General features: G+C 41.4%; 1 protein-coding gene and 1 long non-coding RNA gene across 4 annotated transcripts in view; one reads left to right on the forward strand and one right to left on the reverse strand.

Moving 5' to 3' along the window:
* Window positions 1-8,983, forward strand: part of NELL1 (neural EGFL like 1) — a gene marked incomplete in the record, with an annotated part of 690,696 nt that extends 681,713 nt beyond the window's left edge. For all 3 annotated transcript variants that reach the window (XM_056527924.1, XM_056527922.1, XM_056527925.1), the window contains 3 exon segments: window positions 333-509; window positions 1,958-2,179; window positions 7,294-8,983. In XM_056527924.1, the coding sequence (XP_056383899.1) occupies window positions 333-509; window positions 1,958-2,179; window positions 7,294-7,344 (450 nt within the window).
* Window positions 1-17,113, reverse strand: part of LOC130277334 (uncharacterized) — a 134,832-nt gene that overhangs the window by 21,136 nt on the left and 96,583 nt on the right. The window lies entirely within an intron of this gene.

Consider the following 17,113-nt stretch of genomic DNA (forward strand, 5'->3'; position numbering starts at 1 on the left):
AGAGAGCACTTAGACAGAAAAGAACAACTCAACTTCAGCAGCTCATAAGTACTGAAAGGATTAAGATTTTGTAATAGAAGTAATTTACCAATCTGTTTAACTTTCTGGAACCAGTTGATCTATAAAAAAATATAGTTTTTTCCTAGATAACCCCTTTAATGCTCCTCCCTGAGGATTTAGAGCACTCAGAATTATCGATGCAGCTTTGGATGTGACTTCAGAACGAGACCTGTACAAACACGGTGACAAATGACTTACAATGTGCTCCTCGGGGGCGGTCACTTGTCCCACACTAGGAGCAGAACTCACCATTCTGCATTTCTGCCTTTCAGGATGGGAAAATCTTCTGTCGGAGGACGGCCTGCGACTGCCAGAACCCCAGCATCGATCTCTTCTGCTGCCCGGAGTGCGACACCCGGGTCACCAGCCAGTGCCTGGACCAAAATGGCCGCAAACTCTACCACAGCGGAGACAAGTGGACTTACAGCTGCCAGGAGTGTCGCTGCCTGGTAAGTCGGGGGTTACCCATGTAATCTTGTGTATTTCTGCTATTGTGTAATAGATCCAGCCGTGTTGGAGTCAGAAAGATGCCAGAACTTAAAGGGGTATTCCAGGAAAAAAACTAATATATATATATATATACCTCTGCTTGTCTCAGGAACTGTCCAAAGTAGAAGCAGATCCCCATAGCAAACCTCTCCTGCTTTGGACAGTTCCTGAGACAAGCAGAGAGCACTGTTGTCAGACAGAAAAGAACAACTCAACTTCAGCAGCTGATAACTACTGGAAGGATAGAGATTTTTTTTTTATATAGAAGTCATTTACAAATCTGTTTATCTTTCTGGAGCCCTTTGATATAAAATAAAAGTTTTTTTTCCTGGAATACCCCTTTAAAGGGGTGCTCCACAGGAAAATATATATATATATTTTTTTTATCAACTGGTGCCAGAAAGTTAAACAGATTTGTAAATTACTTCTTTAAAAAAAAAATCTTAATCCTTCCAGTACTTATCAGCTGCTGTTATGATCCACAGGAAGTTTTTTTCTTTTTGAATTTCCATTCTGTCTGACCACAGTGCTCTCTGCTGACCCCTCTGTCCATGTCAGGAACTGTCCAGAGCAGAATAGGTTTGCTATGGGGATTTGCTCCTACTCTGGACAGTTCCTGACATAAATTTTTTATAAATTAAAAAGAAAAGAACTTCATGTGGAAGGATTAAGATTTTTTTTTAAATAGAAAGGAATTTACAAATCTGTTTAACTTTCTGGCACCAGTTGATTTAAAAAAAAAAAAAGTTTTTCATCGGAGTACCGTTTGTTCCTTTAAGTCATATTCTTCTTGAAGCTCCTCCCCTTTCATGTTCTGTTCCTCCCTAAGTTCCCCCCTTCAGGTCCTCTTCTTCCCTACCGTCTTTCTCTAAGCTCCTCCCCTTCATTATTTCCCATATCTGCCCTCTCTAAGCTCCTCCCCTTCATGTCCTTTCCCATATCTGCCCTCTCTAAGCTCCTCCCCTTTGTTATTTCCCATATCTGCCCTCTCTAAGCTCCTCCCCTTCGTGTCCTTTCCCATATCTGCCCTCTCTAAGCTCCTCCCATTCGTGTCCTTTCCCATATCTGCCCTCTCTAAGCTGCTCCCCTTCATGTCCTTTCCCATATCTGCCCTCTCTAAGCTCCTCCCCTTTGTTATTTCCCATATCTGCCCTCTCTAAGCTCCTCCCCTTCGTGTCCTTTCCCATATCTGCCCTCTCTAAGCTCCTCCCATTCGTGTCCTTTGCCATATCTGTCCTCTCTAAGCTCCTCCCCTTCCTACCTAGCTCTTAACTCTTCTTTTACTCCAGATCCCCCTTACCATGTCCAAACTGCCCCGCCACTGGTAGAACTATTCCAGGAAAGGTTTATTCATGTCGGTCCATCATATGAAAAATACAAAAAATACAAAAACTTGTTGTCTCTGCAGGCGGGGGAGGTGGACTGCTGGCCCCTGAGCTGCCCGTCTCTGAGCTGTGAGTACACGGCCATGTCTGAGGGTGAGTGCTGCCCTCACTGTGTGGACGACCCCTGCTTAGCAGATAACATCACCTACAACATCAAGAAGACCTGCGAAGACCACGGGATCACCCGACTCAGTGGCTCCGTATGGACGATGTCTGGATCTCCGTGTACAACCTGCAAATGCAAGGTAAGTGCACGTCCAACCCCCAAGGAGACCTAAAAAAAATGTCTTAACAGAAACTAGGAGCAGAACTCCTAGTTGTAAAATCAAAACATCCTGGGGAACACCTACATAGAGCGTCATCAGTGATCCCATGAATGGTCACCCACCTTGTATATCCTAACAAATTACAAAAGGAGAGGTTGTCGTAGCCCCGCCCCTGAGCTGTAATAGAATGCAAAAACTGAAAATTGTCCCATCCTTAAAGGGGTACTCCACTGGTCAGTGTTCAGAACATTTAGTTCCGAATGCTATGTGCGTGCTGCGGGGTTCGGCCACACCCCCTCCATGCAAGTCTATGGGAGAGGGCGTGGCGGCCACCACGTCCTCTCCCATAGACTTACATTGAGGGGGCATGGCGTCACGAGGGGGGCATGTCCAACCCCTGCAGAGCGCACACATCGTTTGGAACATTTAGTTCTGAATGCTGTGTGCGTGCTGCAAGGTTCGGTCACACCCCCTCAATGCAAATCATGCCCCCTCCCATTGACTTACATTGAGGGGGCACGTCCAACCCCCGCAGAGCGCACACAGCGTTTGGAACTAAAAGTTCCCAATGCTAGCCAGTGGAGTACCCATTAAGTGGTTAAAAACATTACACTTTGCATCTAAGAGCCATAGCTATTAATTTTCCTTCTACAGACCCATATGAGGCTTGTTTTACGCAGGTCCTTACCATTACAATGATACCCAATGTATATACTGTAGGTTTTGTTTTATTTTACTACTTCTTTTTTAAGAAAATGAGTATGCTTAAAAATGTCCTCTTCCGACCCCTATAACTTTTTTATTTTTCCCGTATACGCGGATGTATGAGGGCTAATTCTTTGCGCCGTGATCTGCACTTATATCGGTACCATTTTTGTTTTCGATGGGACTTTTTCATTGTTGTGACTAAAAAACAACAATTCTGCGACCATAAACATTGCATCTAAATGGCTCAGACAATTTCGCACGCAGCGATAACAAATGTGTTATTTTGTTTACATGTTTTTATTTATAAAATGGGAAAAGGGGGTGATTACATTTTTAATTAGGGGAGGGGCTTATAGGGGACTAATAATAGCAATCATTTGATTTATTGTATGCTATGCAATAGGGGTGTGAATCGCCAAGAATTTGGCGATTCGATTCGAATCGCGATACCAGTGTGGCGATTCGATATATCCCGATACCGTCTAGGTGACGATAGATCGCGATATATCCCGATTCGGTCTAAAAAAACAATGTCTTTTACACTTTTATTAAAACTTTATTTAATTTTTTTATACACTTTATTCATCTGTCTGAGGAATCTAATGATTCCTAAAAGACTAATAGAGTTCTATTGAACTCCATTTATCTGCGATCCATTGATAGAGCCTGGTCCAGCCAGGATCTATCAAAGACAGAGCCACGGGAAGCAGAGGTAAGACCTCCGCTACCTCCACAGTGGATCGCCCTCCCGCCCGCGATCGCGCTGCGGGGGGGCGATCTAGCCCACCAGGGAGCATACACCTGTCCCTTTAGACGCCGCTGTCAGCGGCGATCTAAAGGGTTAATAGCCAGCCGCGACGATCGCCGCATGCTGGCTATTAGCGGTGGCCCCCAGCTACTGAGAACAGCCGGGGGCTGCATAGTATAGGGTGGGCACGAGTCGGGAGCCTGCTCCATACACAATACAGAGCACCGCATGCTGGATATTAGCGGCGGTGATGCATCAGCGGCCCCCGGATACTGAAATCAGAGTATGGAGCGGGCACGAGTCGGAGCCCGCTCCGTACACCCAGAGCGCTGCCGCGTCAGATCCGGCTGACAAAATGTGGAACTTGTATCTCCTGATGCCCGGGACATGCTGTTCCGGGCATCAGGAGATACAAATTCCACATCACTAAAAGAATCGGTTCAAAAATATTTTGAATCGATTCAGTATCGGCAAGTGAAAAATCGCGATAATCGCGGGAATCGATTTTTTCTTACATCCCTACTATGCAATGACACAGCACAGATCAGTACTATCAGTGTTTTGCTTATGCAGCCTTCCTCAGGCACAGAGTTTAGGAGGTTTCCGGGACTGCCACACTGCGCTGCAGAGATCCTGATTAGACCCTCTAAAGAGTTAAAGGGGTACTCCGGCGCTTAGACATCTTATCCCCTATCGTAAGGATAGGGGTTAAGATGCCTGATCGCGGGGATCCCGCCGCTGGGGACCCCCGTGATCTTGTACGCCGCACCCCATTAAAATCAGTCCCCGAAGCGTGTTTGCTCCGGGTCTGATTACTGTCGATCACGGAGACGGAGCGTCGTGACGTCACGGCTCTGCCCCTCAATACAAACCTATGGGAGGGGGCGTGACAGCTGTCATTCCCCCTCCCATAGGCTTGCATTGAGGGGGCAGAGCATGATGTCACACAGGGGCGGGCTCCGTCCCCGTGATCGACAGTAATCAAACCCGGAGCGAACACGCTTCGGGGACTGATTTTAATGGGGTGCGGCGTGAAAGATCACGGAGGTCCCCAGCGGCGGGACCCCCGCGATCAGGCATCTTAACCTCTATCTTTTGGATAGGGGATAAGATGTCTAAACGCCGGAGTACCCCTTTAATGATGAACAAGAGGTGACAAGGTGGTGTCAGTTTTCTTTAAGCTGTTATTGAGCCCCTCAACGCACCCCTCCATGGTGCACAGCTGTTTCTCATTCTCTAATTTCAGGGGAGAGACCAGAGCTGGACCGTTTGCTAGTGGTACACACACAGTTACTTCCTCCCTTAGTTGTCTGACAATCACAGCACAGCATATACTTCTCTCTGCCATGCACTAAAGATGACATTTGGGGAGGGGGGGTGGGGGTGGAATTACTGACGCATGCTGGGAGTTGTAATTTTGCAACAGCTGGAGGGAGGCACCCTGGTTGGGAAAAACTGATCTATGTGTATGACTGCCTCTCAGCTGTCTGTTGACTCTGAATGTCAGAGGAGAGAAGGGCCGGGTAAGTGTCCCCCTGCAGAATACATGAGCTGGTTTATGCGGGGATGGGGAGTGCAGGCTGGGAGCTGTAGATTTGCAACAGCTGTAGGCACACTCCTGTAACTGAGCGGAGAGCAATGAATGTGAATCCCGGAGACGTCTTCCCTACCATCGCATTAGTGTTTTTTCCGAGCAGGTTTAAACTTCTGCAGCCTAAGCTCTTCCGCCCCCTCCGGTACAGGAGGTTCATCTCTATTTGATCCTTTCTGTGAACTGAGAGGATTCGGCTTCTAATGAAAGCGGCTTCAGTAGCCGGCAGGTAAAGGGCGGTTATATAAAATGCCGTATGATGTGCGCTCCACCGCACCGGCAGAGATCAGCCGCTTCGTCTCGGGTGTCTGCACTCTGCCTCCTCGCCGCTGCTCCCCGCTTACGTCTGCCGGGACCGCTGCTTTCAAGTCTCTTTCAAGACATTTTTATTTAAAAAAAATTTCTGTCACGTTGTGATTTATTTTTTTATATTCGGCGAGAACGAAAACGCATTTTTTTTACAAATTCTTTAGTCAATGCAAATGTCAGACCGAGGATAATGAGAATATAAAATGTGTCGCAAATTGCACCAACAAAATAGAGGCACTAATGTTATGATGTGTGTAAGAGACTCATTTTACCGAGTAATCAGCGCAAACACGACATCTACTGTGAGAGACGCAGAATATACTTATTTACTGGGGAGGGGGGGGGGGTGCTGGTTCTCATTGAAGAGACTTACGGACAATGCTACATAGAAAAAAAATCCTCCTTGTGATGTCACGCCACGCCCCCTCAATGCGAGTCTATGTGAGGGGGCGTGGTGTGACGTCACAACCCGGCTGCCGCACTCAAAGCATTCGGAATTAAATGTTCCGAACACTGGGGCAGCGGAGTAATCCTTTAAGAGTTTTATCCCCTCTAGAACAGGGTCCGGTTCTCCCCTGCACGGAGTGGTGGTGTCAACACCCATTTGGTGCACCGTCTATGGGAGATACACCAGTTCGACGTTTAGGTATCTCCCGTAGACCGTGCTGACCCCACCGCTCCATGCACACTCTTACCTTAGCAATGGCCAGAACTCTCCTACTTAGAGTGCTCCGGACTCCTTTTTTTTCCAAAACAAACTGGCGTCGGGAGTGACGGCCCAGTTCGCCAATCACCAAGGCCAGTTCGGATCGCTCCGACCCCCACCTTCTGAGACAATCTGCCCACTTTGCCAACCGTCTGGGGTAGGTTATTGCTTCAGCAGGTGATTGGCAGAGCGGAGTGGGGGCCGGAGTCCTCAGAGGTAGGAGACATGCTCTGTTTTAGAGATCACAAGGTTCCCAACTAAGAGAACAGTGTCTGCGTGGAGGGGTGGGGTTGGCACGCACTCCTTGCACTGTCTATTAGAGAGTCCAGCTCTCCCATAGATAGTGCATGTCAACATGTGTGAAGAGAGCCATTGCGCTGTACAAATATCTTCGGAACACATGGATGTCGGGAAGAAGATTGTGGGGGTACCAGTGTTTAGACCCCCACGATCATACTCTTATCCCCTATCCCGTGGATAGAGGATAACCCATGTGGTTTCTGAGGAAAACCCCTGAAAAGCCTTGAAACTGGGCACTTTTGGTCAGGGTTTGTATAAACCAATGTTTCCCAACCAGGGTGCAAAATTACAACTTCCAGCATACACTAGTACATATATTCTGCAGGGGGACGCTTGCCCAACCCTTCTCTCCTCTGACATCCAGAGTTAGCAGAGTCAAGAGGCCATCGTACACACAGACCAGTGTTTCCTACCCAGGGTGCCTCCAGCTTTTTCATCACTCCCCATCCTTGTATACAGTAGTTCATGTATTCTGCAGGGGGATGCTTGCCCGACACTTCTCTCCTCTGACATCCAGAATCAACAGAGAGTCGAGAGGCCATCGTACACATAGATCTGGATATCAGAGAGAAGGGTTGAACAAGTGTCCCACTGCAGTATTTAAAATAAATAAATAAAAATAGTGAAATGATTGTCAATAATTACCACTAAGGGTAAATGGAGGGGTGAGAATTTCTTTAGGATCTATTTTTTTAAACAGTTAACTTTTGTCTCTCCCTCTCTCTCTTTAGAATGGAAGCGTCTGCTGCTCAGTGGATCTAGAATGTCTTCACAATAACTAAAGATCTATACATGGGACTCTCGTAGGAGAGAAAGAAAATAACGTAAAAAAATATATATATATGACAGGATGCAGTTCCCATCAATACGACGTGACGTACGAAGACCCAATGTTTTCTACGATACGAACCGTTACCAAAGTCTCCACCAAGAGGAAGATGTTTGGCAGCCGCTTGCAGACTTTTCTGTTACCTCCATCCATTCAGCCCTCGCCCCGGGTGGCACCAGGTTACTGTCTTCACAAAAAATATTCTCAATGCTCAAAAAAACCTCCAGCAGTTAATGATCTGAATGTCGTGAGTCTCTCGAAACTTTTTACTTGTCCCCTAGGAAAACACTTTCAAAAAATTGGTTTACTTGTAAAATTTGGTGTCTTATTTATTTTTTCTACCATCGACAACCACCATGACCGGTGGAAGATCTCACCTTCACGAATGCCACGTCCCTGCTCCCAGATTTTGTTTGAGGTCCCTCCTGCCTGGTGTATTTATGGAAAAACCTGTATATATGTGCAGTCTAATGGCATAGCTTCTTTATTTAATAGCTTATTACGTCACCCGGTGTCTCAAAAAATCTAAAAAAAAAAAAACTTTGCAAAAATAAAAACTTTTCAGAACTACTTAGAGAGATATGATCTCCAAGCTGGACTTCTACCACAAGATGCTCAGTTCTCCTTCCTTTCTCTCAGTGGAATAGACTTATGGCATTTGATATGGACCACGGACCACCTGACCCCACAATAGGAACAAGAACCAAACCCAAAAGAAAAATAATCATCTCTTCGATCCCTATGTGATACAGTAAATACTCAAATCTCTCTAAAGGACTCTGCCGAGGTCACTGGTGAAGGACACCACACGTCTAAAGGAAGGTCGACAGAGAAAATGCACAACGTGCCGCTTTGGTGGATGATTATTTAAGACAAAAAATACCGAAATGTACAAAAATAATATTTTCACATAGTGATTATTTTCCGAATGACAGAATACCACAGATAATAAAATCATTTAAATATTACAATAGATCTATAGGGAATGGAGAAAAATATTTAAATCAATATTACTGCCTGGATATTATTATGGAAAATTTTTACTTTCCAAATTCGTTTTTTTCATAGAAAATATTTTTTTTTTAAAATGATGGAAATTTTTTAATTAAAATGTTTAAAATTTTAATAGAGATTTCCATAATAAAAAATGTAAACATTTTAATAAAAATGTTTCCATAATTTTTTTTTTTTGAAAAATTGAAGTTTTCCATAATTAAAAAAACATTTATTTTTCTAATTTATTTTTTATTATTGTGAAGAAATTTTATTTCAATGTTAAATTAGTTTTTTTTTTATTTCGATGTAACTTTTTCACCTTTCGAATAGTGCAAAAAAAATGGTGGCAATAAAGAGTTGTGTTAATATATGAAGTTTTGCTACCTATTTGGGGAAATAATCTTGAGGGTTTTTTTTTTATTTTGAGAGTGTTGGGTATTTGCTTTCTGCATTTTTAATTTTGTGTGTTTTGCCAGGCAGTAATATTGTTGTGTTTTTTTTTTGTTTGTTTTTCTGTTTTTTAAGAATTTCATCAGGAACGTTCTGAAGTCATCTTGTACATGTAAAATATATTTTACATAAAAGTTTACACTAAACACCACACAGGAATAGAACAAAGAACGTCATTAAAAAAAATAAAAGTAAAATAAATAAAAAAAATTTAAAGATTTATGTTTGTCTTTTGGGGGGGGGGGGGATCTTATTTCTGGCGCTTTTCTATCCTTATCTTGTGAGAAACAAATGTAAGGATTTCAATGAGACAAAAAAAAGATTTCGAGGTGTAAATAAAAGGTTACACTAGGTTCACACTGTGGAGTCTCCAGGCAAGAAATTTCCAGGCCAGGACCGGCTGAATCAGTCGGCGCTAGGACCGTGCGGACACTGTAGTCTCCAATAGACTGCAATGTGTTCCGCGAGTATTTCCGCCTGAAGAACGAGCAACGCGATTATTCAGGCGGAAATTTTCAAGTGGATTTTCCGTTCTCAAATTCCGAAGTGTGAATCTGTGAACGGAAACCCATTCACTACACTATATACATTTTAGTAAGCGGAATTTCTGCCTGTAATGTCAAAGCGGAATTGCAGGCGGAAATTCCGCAGTGTGAACCTAGCCTTAGGGTTAGTAAAGTGGGGCGTAAAGAGGTATTGATGAATCCGATCACCCCAATGTATGCAACTTACTGACCTTGTGTAATCACAAATTGAACTGCCTTCAGCCTGTATTAGCTTAAAGGGGAACGCCGGTGGAAACAAGTGGGACATTTTATTTTATTTTCAAATCAACTGGTGCCATAAAGTTGAACAGATTTTTAAAGAACTTCTATTTCCAAATCTGAAGCCTTCCCGTACTTATCAGCTGCTGTATACTACAAATAAATGTGTGATGTTCTTTTCTGTCTGGCCACAGTGCTCTCTGCTGCCACCTCTGTCCATGTCAGGAACTGTCCAGAGTAGAAGCAAATCCCCATAGCAAACCTCTCCTGCTCCGGACAGTTCCTGACATGGACAGAGGTGTCAGCAGAGAGCACTGTGGTCAGACAGAAAGGAACTTCACAAATTTCTCTGAAGTATTTCTGTAGTATACAGCAGCTAATAAGTACTATAGGTGTTAGATTTGTAAATTGCTTCTATTAAAAAATCTTGTATAATTTTATGGCAGCAGTTGATTTTGTGCATTGAAATGCTCTGCAGCTGCTCTGGGCAGGGAGCTGGTAGGAGTGCTGCGAGATGGGAGGGTTGTGATGAAGTGTTAAGGGAAATCATTGTATTCTGGGAATTGTAGTACTGAGTAACTGTTAAACCATAAAGTAGCTAGAGGGGTGAGAATTACACAGGAATACCCCCTTCAAGCCCTATGCTCACAACTTTTGAAACCTATGTGTTGGATGTTTACTTTCCATTTCTCCCTGCACTGTGGATGTTTACATGAAATAAATGAACATGTGTTTGCCTGTAATTGAGATTTGGAGAGCAATCTACCCCCATTTTATTAGTAACCAATGCAGAAGTCCTGGTGGTTCCAGAGTATTCCCTTACTTTTTCTTACGTCTGTGTCTACTTTTGAAGGTGACGTTCAATGACATCTCTGTTTAGCTCGTTCATTCCCACCCGTTACAATAAGTCGCGTCAAACAGTCCATTAAACAACTTTGGCTTCAGAGCAGCATAAAGGGCCGTAGCGTCGCGCCTCTTCAGTCACTTTCCGCGTTATTTCACCAACAAAGACGTTTGTTTTACACTTCACAATTATATAAGCTATAGGGAGCGGAGCCGCGACCGCCCAGAAGTCACGGAGCCGCTTAATGAACAATAGGAAGGAAATAAAGGCTCCGGGAGAGGAACAATCCTATTAGGTTCTTCCCCATTTAACCCGAGCGTCTTATGTCAACATGAAAACAGATCTACTCCGAGCTGTAATTCTTCGGCGCGATGGAGCCGAATATACGCATAATAATTAATGGCGCCACCTGAGCGGAGGAAGAAAGGTACAAAGACATGTCAGATCACCGCAGCTAAGAGGGATAGAATGCAGTGCATTGTGGGATATTACGGCTGCACAGTAGTAACTGATGGAGTCTCTGATCCAAATCCAGTTCAGAATTTAGGTCTCAGCAGCCTGTAGGCCGAGGACAGGGACACAACAGGTGACCGCACCTTAAAGGGGTACTCCGCTGCTAGACATCTTATCCCCTATCCAGAGGATAGGAGATAAGATGTCTGATTGCGGGGGTCCCGCTGCTGGGTACCCCGCGATCTCAGCTGTGGCACCCCAGACATCTGGTGCACAGAGCGAACTTTGCTCCGTGCTGGATGACTGGCAATGTGGGGCGGAGGCTCATGACGTCATGGTCACGCCCCGCTTGTGATGTCACGACCACACCCCCTCAATGCAAGCCTATGGTAGGGGGAGTGACGTCCATCACACCCCCTCCCATAGACTTGCATTAAGGAAGGGGGGTGGCCGTGACGTCACGAGCCTCTGGCGATGCTCCGGATGTCCTAAATGAACACCAGGTGCAGCAGGGAGGAAACACTACACCCCTCAGCATGTCCTGGAAGCCGCAACTCTCCTTATATTGAATAACTGCAACCCCCAGCATGCCCTGACAGCTCCAGGCTCTCCATCTGTTGAAAAACCACAACCCCCAGCATTCCCTAACAGCCGCAGGAATTCCATCTGTTGCATAACTGCAACCCAGAGCGTGGCTTAGTAGCTGCAGGTTCTGGTTGTTGAAAAACTACAACTCCCAGCATGCAATACCAGCTGCAGGCTCTTCATCTGTTGAATACTTCAACCCCCGGCATATCTTAACATCCACAGCAAAATACAACTCCTATCCCCACGTAGATATAGAGGTAGCAGGCGCATCGGGCCCTGGTGCCTAAGGGGGCCCAGAAGCACGTCTGCCCCATAAAAGACCAGTATTTTAATTGCCATTTGCGTCCCTGTTGCAGATTTTGCAGTGGAGCCCAGGAGCTTTAATGGGGTACTCCGGGAGCTTGTGACATCCTAACCCGCCCCCTCAATGCAAGTCTATGGGAGTGGGCTATGACATCACGAGCTCCCAGCGCCGGGTCCAGCGTTCGGAACAGCAGAGTACCCCTTTAAGCTACGCCTCTGTACACTAGCACATGTATTCTGCAGGGGGACACTTGCCCAACCTTTCTCTCCTCTGACATCCAGAATCAACACAGAGTCAAGAGACCCTCAAGATCATACAGCTAGATCGGTGTTTTCCAACCAGGGTTCCTCCACCTATTGCAAAAACAGCAACTCCCAGCATGCACTCTCCATTCCCCTAAACACCATCACATGTATTCTGCAGGGGGACACTTGCCCGACCCTTCTCTCCTCTGACATCCAGAGCCAATAGAGAGGCCATTGTACACACAGATCAGTGTTTCCCAACTAGTGTGCCTCCAGTTGTTGCAAAACTACAACTCCCAGCATGCCCAGAAAGAATACACTCATAAAAATTCTGCAGGGGGACACTTGCCCGACCCTTCTCTCCTCTGACATCCGGAATCAACAGAGTTGAGGGACCATTGTACACATAGATTAGTGTTTCCCAACCAGAGTGCCCCTAGCTGTTGCAAAAGTACAACTCCCAGCATGGCCGTACAGCCGAAGGCTGTCAGGGCATGCTGGGAGTTGTAGTTTTGCAAAAGCTGGAGGCACCCTGGTTAGGAAACACTGTGTCAGAGCATGCTGAATCTACACTATGGGCTCCATGGTTAAAACTTTATGAACCTTACAGGACCTACATCTTAGGTACTAAAGTGCCCCCCTGAGCGCCACTCTGTAAAACCCCACAGGGCATTATCTAAGCCATTTAATAAGACCAAATTCTGAAATATAGATTTTTCACCCGCTCCTTAACAAGCACCAGGATTGTAATATACAACATTCTATGTCCCACGAGGGCAACCAATTTACAGAGAGGAAAAAAACTATTTACTCTGCAGCCAGTGGTACAATCCATTATCACTCCCCGCCGACTTATAATATAACAAGTAAATCAATAATTTTCTTCTTGTCACATATTTAAACCCATTTGAGTTCTTGTCTCTGCTACTTTATTTCAAAGTAAATTTTGTTATTTTTACTTCTCGTACAGAAGGCGTGCATGTGTCTGGAAGAACACGTGGCTGACTGATCCGCCATGGGAGCTGCAAGGGATAGCGGGAAAATATAATGCATGATAATTCCACTAAATAGTAACTTTTACTGACCAAATCCTGTATGCTGAGACCGATATTACTAATAATACCATTTTATCACCATACATATTACTATCATACTGTTACTGACCAAATCCTGTATAGAGACTAATATTACTAATAATACCATATTATCACCATACATATTACTATCATACTGTTGCTGATCAAATCCTGTATACAGAGACCAATAATACCAGTATACAAAGAGAAATATTCACACCATACATATTATCATCATGCTGTTGCTTACCATATCCTTAATACTAAGACTAATATTACCAATAATACCGGTATACAAGGAGGAATATTATCACCATACATATTACCATCATACTGTTACTGACCAAATCCTGTATACTGAGACCAATATTTCTAATATTACCACTATACATATTAACATCATATTGTTACTGACCAAATCCTGTATACAGAGACCAATAATACCAGTATACAAGAAGAAATATTCACACCATACATATTACCATCATACTGTTGCTGACCAAATCCTGTATACTGAGACCAATATTACCTATAATAACAATTAACAAGGAGGATAATTATCACCATACATATTCCTATCATACTGTTACTGACCAAATCCTATATACAGAGACTAATATTTTAAATAATACCAGTATACAAGGGGGATTATTATCACCATACATATCATCATATTGTTATTGACCAAATCCTGTATACTGATCAATATTACTAATACCACCAGTATACAAGGAAGAATATTATCACCACACATATTACCATCATACTATTACTGACCAAATCCTGTTAGAGACTAATATTTCCAACAAAACCAGTATTATAGTACTTATATTTCCAACAAAACCAGTATTATAGTACTTATATTCTTATCATCATACATATTACCCCTATACTGTTACTGACCAAATCCTGTATACTGACCAACATTACCTATATACAAGGAGGAATATTATCACCATACATATTCCCATCATACTGTTACTGACCAAATCCTTTATCCTGAGACCAATGTTACCTATAATACCAGTATACAATCATCCTGTTGAATGGGGCCCCCATGGTCTGACCAGTCTGCAGGGTGCTACACACAGCAAACTGTGATGTCCTATGATCAGACTCATTTCAATTATAGCCAGCAGGAAGTTTTCCAGCAGTTTGCTCTACAGAAGCTTCTTTGTGGAACCTGATTATATAGGACTTCACCCAACACACAAAGAGTCTTAATTGCTATGGCCCTGTGTCTGGTCCCAGATTCTCCCTCCTAACACTACACATCAGGAATACCAATGTAAAACCGGACATTCTGGAGATGATCTAACCAAAATCGACTACACATAACTATCCCTTGTACCAGTCACTCAGATCCTTACACATTGCCCTTTTTTCCTCCTTCCAACATCATCTTTACTAACTTATTGTACTACTATAATACTGCCTCCTATATACAAGAATATAACTACTATAATACTGCTCCTATATGCAAGAATATAACTACTATAATACTGCTCCTATATACAAGAATATAACTACTATAATACTGCTCCTATATACAAGAATATAACTACTATAATACTGCTCCTATATACAAGAATATAACTACTATAATACTGCTCCTATATACAAGGATATAACTACTATAATACTGCTCCTATATACAAGAATATAACTACTATAATACTGCTCCTATATACAAGAATATAACTACTATAATACTGCTCCTATATACAAGAATATAACTACCATAATACTGCTCCTATATACAAGAATATAACTACCATAATACTGCTCCTATATACAAGAATATAACTACTATAATACTGCCTCCTATATACAAGAATATAACTACTATAATACTTCCTCCTATATACAAGAATATAACTACTATAATACTTCCTCCTATATACAAGAATATAACTACTATAATACTGTCTCCTATATACAAGAATATAACTACTATAATACTGCTCCTATATACAAGAATATAACTACTATAATACTGCTTCCTATATACAAGAATATAACTACTATAATACTGCCTCCTATATACAAGAATATAACTACTATATTACTGCCTCCTATATACAAGAATATAACTACTATAATACTGCCTCCTATATACAAGAATATAACTACTATAATACTGCCTCCTATATACAAGAATATAACTACTATAATACTGCCCCTATATACAAGAATATAACTACTATAATACTGCCTCCTATATACAAGAATATAACTACTATAATACTGCTCCTATATACAAGAATATAACTACTATAATACTGCTCCTATATACAAGAATATAACTACTATAATACTGCCCCTATATACAAGAATATAACTACTATAATACTGCTCCTATATACAAGAATATAACTACTATAATACTGCTCCTATATACAATATAACTACTATAATACTGCTCCTATATACAAGAATATAACTACTATAATACTGCCCCTATATACAAGAATATAACTACTATAATACTGCCCCTATATACAAGAATATAACTACTATAATACTGCTCCTATATACAAGAATATAACTACTATAATACTGCTCCTATATACAAGAATATAACTACTATAATACTGCCCCTATATACAAGAATATAACTACTATAATACTGCCTCCTATATACAAGAATATAACTACTATAATACTGCCCCTATATACAAGAATATAACTACTATAATACTGCCTCCTATATACAAGAATATAACTACTATAATACTGCCCCTATATACAAGAATATAACTACTATAATACTGCTCCTATATACAAGAATATAACTACTATAATACTGCTCCTATATACAAGAATATAACTACTATAATACTGCCCCTATATACAAGAATATAACTACTATAATACTGCCCCTATATACAAGAATATAATTACTATAATACTGCCTCCTATATACAAGAATATAACTACTATAATACTGCTCATATATACAAGAATATAACTACTATAATACTGCTCCTATATACAAGAATATAACTACTATAATACTGCCCCTATATACAAGAATATAACTACTATAATACTGCCCCTATATACAAGAATATAACTACTATAATACTGCTCCTATATACAAGAATATAACTACTATAATACTGCCCCTATATACAAGAATATAACTACTATAATACTGCCTCCTATATACAAGAATATAACTACTATAATACTGCTCCTATATACAAGAATATAACTACTATAATACTGCCCCTATATACAAGAATATAACTACTATAATACTGCCCCTATATACAAGAATATAACTACTATAATACTGCCCCTATATACAAGAATATAACTACTATAATACTGCTCCTATATACAAGAATATAACTACTATAATACTGCCCCTATATACAAGAATATTACTACTATAATACTGCTCCTATATACATGAATATAACTACTAGAATACTGCTCTTATATTCTTGTATATAGGAGCAGTATTATAGTACTTATATTCTTGTATATAAGAGCAGTATTATAGTAGTTATATTCTTGTATATAGGAGCAGTAGTATTGTAGTTATATTCTTGTATATAGGAGCAGTATTATATTAGTTATATTCTTGTATATAGGAGCAGTATTATAGTAGTTATATTCTTGTATATAGGAGCAGTATTATAGTAGTTATATTCTTGTATATAGGAGCAGTATTATAGTACTTATATTCTTGTATATAACTACTATAATACTGCTCCTATATACAAGAATATAACTATTATAATACTGCTCCTATATACAAGAATATAACTACTATAATACTGCTCCTATATACAAGAATACACCTACTATAATACTGCTCCTATATACAAGAATATAACTACTATAATACTGCCTCCTATATACAAGAATATAACTACTATAATACTGCCTCCTATATACAAGAATGTAACTACTATAATACTGCTCCTATATACAAGAATGTAACTACTATAATACTGCCTTCTATATACAAGAATATAACTAATATAATAC

This window comes from Hyla sarda, chromosome 6 (assembly GCF_029499605.1).
Source record: "Hyla sarda isolate aHylSar1 chromosome 6, aHylSar1.hap1, whole genome shotgun sequence".
Classification (NCBI taxonomy): Eukaryota; Metazoa; Chordata; class Amphibia; order Anura; family Hylidae; genus Hyla; species Hyla sarda.